The following is a 10,454-nucleotide window of genomic DNA, read 5'->3' on the forward strand; positions in this document are numbered from 1 at the left end:
GGTTATTAACCAATTTCAGTAATAAGACTTCTTATACAATAGTAGTTATAACCACTCAGTTTAAATACAAAATAAGTGTTACCTTTATTGATATATTTATCAATTTGCCACCCATAGAAGGAAATGATAACATTAAATTGTAACGACGGATGTTCTTCATGAACTATGTTTTTATGAGCTTAAACCATGAAAAAGATTTTGATAAATTTCAGAAGCTTCTCGATTTTGTCATAATGACAACATAAAAAATAACATGTTAACTCATTCAATTTTATGAATATTTTTGCTTCATTTGAGTATAGTTTTGCATGACATGCTTTCCAAACAACGTTCTGATCAACATTGAAGGAAAAACTAATGCTTGCATAAATATTTCAAATTTGATAAAACTTAGAAACATTGATAGGTCTGGGGTGGCATGTCAAAAGTGTTCGCAATCTTTTTTTAAAATTTTAATAGTCGAGGGAAAAATAGTCAATTTTCCAAATCTCGAACCTTTTGATTATTTTTAAAAATGCCCTTGAAAATAGTTTTGAAACTAAATATGATAAACTTTGTTATGTCTGAAAGTGATTGATATATACTATCCTTACATTTCAACATATATATAGTTTAATAAATTAACCAAAAAATAAACAGATAGTTTTAAAGCATAGATTTATAATTTATAAATTTATATGACAATTTACAATAATAATAATAATAACAATAACAATAATAACAATAATAGATAAATGGATTGATTTAAAAAAAATGGATCGACTTTTAAGCATAATTATAATTTAATGATTAAAAAAATAACTTTGTAAAATGAAAGCATATTCGAGTTTTGTTTTTCTTTACAATCTTCTACAATATACATAGTACAATATGTTAATGATGACATTTGAAATTATATTCTTTTCAATCTTTAACAAACATGGTTTTTTGTTGTTTTTGGATTTCATAAAGTATTTTGGAATATATAGTAAAAAGAATATATTAATATTTATTTTTATAAAAATGTATAGATATAATATAGGGTGAAGTTATAATAAGAAGTGAGGTGTGTCTAAAAAGTGTAAGAAGTAATCTGGTGCGTTAGATTTGGTGATCTGATGGTCTAGATGGAAAGTGTGTTTTTTAGACTGTGTGTTTTATTTTAATACTTGTTTTATAACACTTTAGGGGCATAATCGTCTTAGTGTGTTATATTATATATGAAAACACTATCAATATATAATTATTATTTTTTAATCCAACTTTAAAACACACTACCAAAAACATCACAAGATATATTACAATGTGTTTTAAATCGAAATAATCAAAATAAAAAAAAAACACCGGATTTTAATCAAAATTTAAAGCACAACACCAAGAACACTAAAAACAAAAACACACTTTTATTAGCAAAAAGCACACCAGTAATAAACACACAAGAACCTATACATTCAGATTACAAATAACAGTCTTACAAGGCATCAAACCATCCCCGCCCCCAACACCCATTAAACACACACACACACACATTAAGGTTCGTTACATATCTCCTCATTCCAACTTAAACATCATAACCAATATTAGTGAACACGATATATTACATCATAACCAACATTAAGGTTCGTTACATATCTCCTCATTCCAACTCCTAACTAATTTAAGTTGACTAGATAAGCAATTTATTTTGTTGTCCGATTGACCAGTTGAATTATAAGTGGTTTTTTCTTCCTATTTTCAGGTTATGAATGTTTTTTTTATACTTTTCTTTTATTATTATGTTTAATAAATATTTCATGTTAAAGAGTAACAATCACATAATTTTTTTTTTTTTTTTGTTTTTTTTTTTTTGCATTTAAAAAGAACACCAAATTTTCATCCAAATTTAACACACAACATTAAGAACATCAAGAGCAAAAACACACTTATTTTTTAATTACAACTTTCATTAACAAATTCATCATTCACCTATTGTATATTACGATATTAAGAGTTTTTATCCACCAGAATCCTCATCATCCTTATCAACATATAAATACTTATTACTTGTTACTACTTAATCAATATATTATCACTTCTTTATCCTACAACAGTTCACCTTCACTTCGTCTTCCATGGCGCACAATATAGCGACCTCCCTTGCAACGGTAATGGCTGCTGCATGATCTGCAAAACCACACTGCCGGCGGAAGAGACTCTTACAATCACCTCGTTGCTCCAATCTCATATGCACTCAATCGCAACCGTTGTCCGTGACAACAGGATACGAGGCACCCGACATCACTTTCATGAAAAATGAAAAATATCTAACATATGTGATATCTTTCATAATTTTAATTATGGAGTATGAACCCGAAAAGAAGCAAGATATAACCGATCATAATAAATTATATTCCTTCAAAAATGGTATATCATAATGCATTATATTCCTATAAAAATGGAAACCAATAACCACTTTGATTTATTTCCAAAATTAATATTTCAAAAATAATAAAAAAATTGACGATCCTATGATTGATAATAGTACACAATTCTGGTGGGTTGTATTTTTTATTCAAAGTTACTATAACTAGGGTGTTTGGTCGATTACAATAAAAAAATAATTAATTAACTTAGTATGTTTGATGATAGTAAACCAACTTTGTTGGTTCAACAAATATATTTGTTAAAATTTATCCCAAGTTCATTTGTATACATTTGTGTGTTTTTGTGGGTTGTCGGTCGGGTGATTAGGAGTGTGCGTTTGTTTTTTTGTTGTTTTTTTTTTTTGTATGAAGAATGGATTGATTTTGGATATGTATTGTTGAAGATTATAATATTGAATGTTATAGAATGATTTAAAAAAATAATCTGATCAAGGAAAAATCAGTTTAGAATTTGTGAGTAAATGAAACATAAAAATGGGGATTTCATTTAATTTATATTTTAATTCTAAAATTATAATTTTTCAATTTTGACCCTCCTAACCCTATGTTTTATATTACATCCCATGGTCAAGATCCCTTCCTACACTTCTTATGAAATATTGTTTTTTTTATTCTAACCTTGCTCTACATATATATATTTAGATATATACGAAAACTTGTAACAAAATTGATTTACACGAAACATTTTAACTTTATGATGTCGGTTTAATAAAAATATTGTTTATTTAATATTTAATATTAATTATAATATATTATAAATCATTAAAACAAATTAAAAAAAAAAAAAAAATCACCAAAAATATCGCTGGCTGGGACTCGAACCCGCGCCAGTGGATGGCTCAAAGACTTAATACACACACACCAGCCACTCGCGTTGGTGTGTCAGTTGTTAATGGTACGGTATTATTTATATAATACTAATTAGAATCTAGTTTGAACCAGGAACCTTAATTCTCTAATCATTCAATCTAGTCAACAATGGTTTAAATTGAGTCAGGGCTTATGATTATTGATGATCGACGAGCAGTATATGTATTTCAATTACCTTGAAAGAAGATGAAACCAGAGAGAACGGCGAGCCCAGTTGCCAGCGTCAAGAACAGGATGAAACAGAGGGTTACGACCAAGATTAATGCAATTAGGGTTAGGGTTTTGATCTTTGGGTTATATAGAAGGTGCAGATGAAAGTAATTTGTAACGCCCGTTAATTCCGGTTTCAAGAATTAAAGCTTGTAAAGTATGTATAATTCTCGGGATTTATCCGACGTTTCTCGGAAACCTTTGCGTCATCTCGGTACGTTAAACCATTTAACTTTCCTTCCACTTTGCCTTACACTTCAATTTGGAGGGACTTGGATGTAACTATTTTATTTGTATCATAAAACATTTAACCTAACCCTAGCCCCCCTTGCAGCAGCGATCGGCCGAGAACCCCCCCTGCTCGTTTTTCTTCTGCCCAGCCAAGTTTCGGCCGTGAAAACTTCAATTCAAGGTCGGTTTTATGATTCCCCATGTCTTTTACACCTTAATTTATCATATTAACGCGCTTATTGGTCGTTAAGGTTGAGTTTTGATGATAACAGTTTGCTGACAGATTCGTATACGTTGATTGTAGGGTCTGTAACGCGATGGTAATCCATTGTTTTTGATTGATTCTTGATTCCATAATGTTCTAATTTGATCCTAGTTTCCAGAAAGGTATAATATGTAATTTTTGGACAAGATTTGAATGGTTTTTATGAATGTATAAAATCGAGTGTCAAAGCTGATGCCGGATGACAGATTCTGGTCTGTCTTCCCGACGTTATAACCTTTTTTCTACAGGTCCAAATTGGTTGGTTCCACTCCTGGAAGTTAGTATTTTGAGTTAGGAACCAAACCCAATTGGAATCGTTTAATTTGGTTTGGTAATGAATTTTATAAAAATAAAACCATTTTGTTGCGCACTGAAATAGCTGCACATACCTTGCTGTGTTGGAAGAATTTTTATAATTTTTGTATCCAATATAAAAATATAATAAAAATATTTTTATAATCCTAAGACATTTATTAAAGTCTGGTAAAAATTTAATAATTTATTTCAAAGGTTATCCTATGTAATTAAATGCATCTCCGCATGCTAAAATCTACACGTTTTACTCGTTATTGATCGATAAGTTCGTTTTAGGCTTAACCGGTGGATGTTCAATTGTGTTCTTGTCGGGGCTGTTTGAAGTGAGTTTTTGCACCACAATCTCCCTAGGTATGTCCCGTATATCATACTTAAAGATCATGTTCACAGGTGTTCGTTAAGTTGATCAACTAGTTGTAGTTTGATTGTTATGTTCGGTTGTCTAGAATTGTAGTTTGGCGCGTTTAACGGGAGGGTTGAAGTGATTAACGACCAATTCAGCTCGGGGACACTTGGTTTGATGTACGGGCTGTTCAAAATTCATTTTTATAAGTTATGGGACTGAATTGGTTGTCGATTACTCCAACGGGTCGGTATAACGCAATTGTGTTTATTGAATAGTTGGTGCGTTGTACTTGCGGGTTACCGACCCATTTGACTCGTGTGGCGTCGTGTGGACTTGTTGGCTGTGCTTTTATCATAATGGGTCCACACGAGGCTGAGTTGGATGTTAACGGCCTAAACGACTCCTAAACGCGCGTATTCGACTCGATTTGATTGCCGACGGGCGAGTGGTGCATCATGGTTAGCCCCGACCTTAATTGTAGGGTGGATTTGGTTAATTGAAAGTGTTGGGCCTTGGGCCAAGTTGTTGGGCTTGAACGGCCCATTAGGCAAGAGTGTTCTTACGGTCTAGCTTAGCAACACGTTGTGTATACTTTACAGGCCCTTGCTTGTGATTGTGCACTTAGGGATTTCCTAGCTCGTTGCAGGTGTTCGATTGATTTCAGGTGAGTTCATGATGCCCCCCTTTTTAACTTTTATTAAATTTTGGGCTAGCATGCACACCTAAGTGTTTTCTTACATGATGAAATGTTTTAAACGATTTTATATAGGCTTGCTAGTATATGGTAGGCATTGGGATGTTAAATATATATATATATATATATATACACACACATTATTGCTTGGCCTATATTTGGCGATGTTGTAGTCATTTCGACTACTGATGTTGCGTATGCCTACTTTGTGTTTGCATGCGTTGATGTTACGTGTTTGGGTTGTACGTTTGCTCGACCCTGATGTTATTACTTAGATGATATATATGTAGGTATATAATTATAAGGATGCTTTCATATATAATTATAAGGACGGTTATATATAATTATAAGGATGTTTATATTTAATTATAAGGATGTTTACATATATGTATATATATATATATAAGGATGATTACTTATTGTTGATGATGGCCTAACTGTTATATCCCGTTTATTTTAAAACTCTTGGAATGACTATTATGATTATTATTATAGATGTTATTTATAAAAACTTGAACTCACTCAGCTCAAACTGACTTTGTGTGCATGTTAGTGTGAGTTTCAGGTTAGGAAATGGATACATTACCGCTTGGACGTGCACGAAGCTACTTGGACGGTGGAGAGCATACTTAGTCGGATGTTTCAATAATAATAAATATTTTCTTTTTAGCATTTTTTTAAATTGGTTTTGGGAACTTATTTTATTATTTATGTTTTTCGCTGAATTATACTCTGAAATTGTTATTTTAGTGAAGTGAATTGTTTTTAAGTTTAATTATTTTTACGAGTGTTTTGAATGATTACTAACTGTGGGGTACCCGGGGTTCGGGGTCTTACATAATTGAATTATAACCAGTCCTAAGATATATAATTGATTTTAGGTTTAAGACGGTTCATAATCTATCGATTACGCATTATAAATGATCTTATTACCTAATTCATTGAGTTAATTAGGCCGATGATAGTAAGGAAAATCAAAAACTTGATTAAATTCCTAGTTTAGATCGATAATTGTGGCTCAAGTAATCTAAACGAGTCACGATTATGGTTAAACGAGTCGTGGGTTAACGGTTTACAGATCTGGTTAATTGGGTTATAAAAGAATGTGTAAAAATTGCTTTTTAATCCCTGGAGAATTGTGGTGGAAGCAATAAGGGATTATAATTAGTTTTGGGCTATAAATGTATATTTTTCGAAGTTATATATATACATATATATATTAATTAAATATATAGAAATTCCTTGATAAACGTGAAACTTTTCAGTGTTAAAATTTCCCGAACATAAAACGAGTTGGGTAACAGATGTAAATTCGTACGTGGAAAACCCGAGTTGTTACACGTCACGACTAAATAAGTTTCATACCTCGTAATCAACACACACGAGTAATTCATAAGTGTTTTAGTCGCGACGACTAGTTTGCATTCCCTACACAAGTAGCTTATTAGTAGTTAACTCGTCGCGACTAGTTTAACCTTATAATCTACTCGTCGCGATTAAAGAACTTATGAATTACTCGTGGGCGTTGATTACGAGGCATGAAACTTATTTAGTCGTGACAAGTAAATGATTAGTGAATGTGCTCGTTACGGTTAGTTTAAGGACACGTGACAAGTTATAATTGGTTTCTACAAACTACTCGTCACGACTAGTTTATAATACCTATTTCTGATTTTTTTTTTTGCAAATGGTACATAAAACTATAAATTTGTTTTACTTCAGTAGCCATAATAAACGTAATGGAAACCGGTCAAACACGTAAAATTTCTCTTTCTTTCTTTCTCCGATCAAAACCCACCGACCACCATTCATACAAGAAATGTCTGAAGAACCATCTAAGATGATTAATACACTGCAAGACATGGAGGTTCTTGATCAAAAACCCAACCTTTTAATGCCTAACATACTTGTTCTGTCAGAAGAATCCGCCGGAAACGGATTGTTATTCTGAAAGAGAGGAAACTTCTGTTTGTCTCGGAAGATTTTCTATTGGTTGCACAAGGCCAAAGATCCGGTGCAGAGGTGATTTTGACTGTGGCTCAGCCTCAACCGTTTGATTTTACCGTAGTCGTTTTCCCTGAAATTAACGCCTACAATACAGAAACTGTGCAGATGCGAGTTCTTAAAGGTGTGTATTGTCAGTAATTAGTTTACGTAATTATTATTTTATTATTTGTGAGTTCTTGTTCAGATATTATTATTATTATTATTATTATTATTATTTGTTCGTTGTTGTTATGTTATTATTATTATTAGTTTATTATTTATTTGTTGTTCTTATTCGACATTATAATTTGTTGATTAATACTGATGAATTTTGTTAATTATCTGTTATATTAGGTTATATTCACAAATACACTAAGGGACACCCCATACATCATTTTGAATGTGTTGGGTTGTTCAATAAAAGATGTCAATAAGTCTCTATCAAGAAAGATTATAAAAGAATCCGATCTTTATGGTCTTACCGTATTCACCAAATTGGATTTATCATCGGAAACCCTGGTCACAAAATTGACTTCAACTAGAATGGGTACCGGAGACGCATTTGGCTTCTTTTACGTTGAACATGACGTAATAACTGTTAGAGATGAGAATAGCTTCACAAAGGTTTCTACTTTTTTAGCTAATATCGATAAAAGGTTTGTTGGGTATCAAGCTATTTCCAAGAATCTGGTTCTTGGCATTCTGAGTCTTCTTTTTAGCCCATCTTGTGAAATCTTCACAAAACTCGAGTCTGATTTGTTGAGCTCTAAGATTGAGTTGAGACGGTGCCAAAACACGTTTGAATCCGCCAGCGAAGCTATGGCGGCGATTGCCTCATTCGTTACTTCCGCTAGCTCTTCCCTCAAGAAACTCATCCTAAAGGATTACACTGAGTTTCAAAAAGAGCCGGACATGCACGTGGCGACTCAACTTGAGTCAAGATTTCAGATGTATAATATAAGTTTGCAAGAACTTAAATTCAACACCGAGGAGCCCTTTCTGATTCGGGAGATTGGTATCTTGCAATCCGGAAATTGGCCAAACCTCTCGGATTTTGTCTACTCCAACAATGTCAAGCCGCTCTTGGAAGATCAGTTCTCGTTTGCGTCTTTGACCATAGAAAGTTTTGTGACAAGCCTCACGGGGTACCTAGAGATGGTCATTGGGAGACTTCTTCTAGAAGAAGCAATTGACCATGTTGCATTGCATCGCCCTTTAAAATGGATTGCTAGGGAGCTAATCCATGAACTAAAGAAGGCATTTGAAAGAAAAATTCAAGAGCATATTGATCTTGAAAAAAATCTTGTGTATACAAGCAATCTGCAGTTTGCTACCCAAGTAGAAGAACTGAAGAACGTAAAACTCAATCTCCAACAAGGTCAGGACGTTGTAAACATTGATGCCATGGGTGACGACCTTAAAGTGGGTCATTTAACCAGTTACACGTCAAACCAGATAGAAACCGCCTTTGGCATTAAGAATTTCATGATGGTGTACTTTGACTATGTAGTAAACAGGTTGGTTGACTGTTCATCGTTACATTTTCATCATATGGTGACCCATATGTGGGCACGCATAGTAGAAAAAGTGATGAAAAAGTGTATGGTACATCATGAGCATGCTCAATCGGATGAAGAACTTACCTTGGTTGCAAAAAGACTCAATTTAGACAATAGAGTTGCACTCCTCAGAAAGATAAGGAATGAGATAATTAGGTTGCAAAGTTGAATTACAGTTTCTGTCGATGTAAATTTGGGTTTTTGATTTGTCTTGTAATTGTTTGCTTTGAGTCTCGTTGTCTTTGCTACTAAAGAAAATGTTTGTTGTTTCTTTTTTTTTTTATTTCGTTGACCCATAAGTAGTAGGGCCGATCATTTTTTAACAGCTATACGGAAACAAATAATATAATTCTACAAATTATAAACACAAAATTGACAATATTATAAATCGAAATTCACATTAAGATAAATCGTAACTCACGTGGAACAATATAGTAGCTAGCATAAAATAATATACTAATGTAAAGTATGTAATAAATAAAATGGTTTGTTTCATTTGAAACTAAATAATTAATTAAATAATTAAAATTTGATATAAAATAGTTAATTAATATATAAAAAAAACTGTCAACAAAGAATATCATTGTAGAGATTACTATTGAGTATATGAACATATATTATTATTATTCTGTATAAACAATTAAAGCAGATATGTGATGTAGTCATGATAGGTATGTACAAAAATGTTCCTTAGTTTATAAATGTTAGTGTGATTTCAACTCATTTATAGAAAAATTATTAAAAAAATTATATCTATTCTTAAAATATTAATAATTGACTAAAATGTCAATAATTAACCAAAGTACCTAAAACATGTAAACTTGCAAAGCGAATAGTTTTTATTTTTTATTTTTTTTGACAACTCTGAATAGTTCAAATTAGATGTAATATTAGTTTTACTATATCAAGGATGACATTTAATATCAGTTTCATGCATCATTAAATGAAATTAAACTCTAATTGATTACGCGGACTACATCAAAAGGGATTAAGATTTAAGAAGGTTGTTTGGAGGACGAGTTTACGTCCGGTTTCACTAGGCGCTGTTGGAAGCTATTGCATCTTTTATTAATTTGTAGAAAAATAGGTGTTGGATCTCATGTCTCGTGGGCGGATTAACCGGGAGTGCAACATGTCGTCTTTATTGACTTTAATTCCTAAAGTTAATGATACTCAATTTATCTCAAAGTTAAGACCCATTTCGCTTATTAGTGCCATGTGTTGGTAAATCAGTATCTAACAAGAACAAGTGAGTTGGAGCGATTTTCTGTGTTTTATAACTTTAAAATACGATTACAATACTGAAATGAGAAATAACTTTGAAATTACAGTAAAAGCAAACTTAGCCTACTGATGCTTAAATAGAGAAAACAAAATAATGAAACAAACATCCCATGTTGATGTAGCCCATGATCTCCACATAATTAATTTATTTTATCTTCATTAATTCTATAACTATCTCCACAACAACCAGATACAATCTGACTACGCAACAATTAGTTTATAACAATCTCCCCTCTAATGTTGACTTGGTTTAACTTCAACAACTCCGAACAGTGATCTCATTTCTCCAAAC

General features: G+C 32.2%; 1 protein-coding gene across 1 annotated transcript; it reads left to right on the forward strand.

The window, feature by feature from the left end:
• Nucleotides 1-7,862: 7,862 nt before the first annotated feature.
• Nucleotides 7,863-9,047, forward strand: LOC143538405 (dynamin-related protein 4C-like). Its single transcript, XM_077031976.1, has one exon. It carries the CDS (start codon nt 7,863-7,865, stop codon nt 9,045-9,047), a length of 1,185 nt encoding a protein of 394 aa, XP_076888091.1.
• The last annotated feature ends 1,407 nt before the right edge of the window (nt 9,048-10,454 follow it).

This window comes from Bidens hawaiensis, unplaced genomic scaffold (assembly GCF_021521415.1).
Source record: "Bidens hawaiensis isolate Kalapana, Puna unplaced genomic scaffold, B.hawaiensis_p1.1 tig00011619_1, whole genome shotgun sequence".
NCBI lineage: Eukaryota > Viridiplantae > Streptophyta > Magnoliopsida > Asterales > Asteraceae > Bidens > Bidens hawaiensis.

Bases quoted from the DNA above. Each gene is read 5' to 3' on its own strand.
- LOC143538405 (XM_077031976.1), top strand. From the start codon at position 7,863: ATGGGTACCGGAGACGCATTTGGCTTCTTTTACGTTGAACATGACGTA.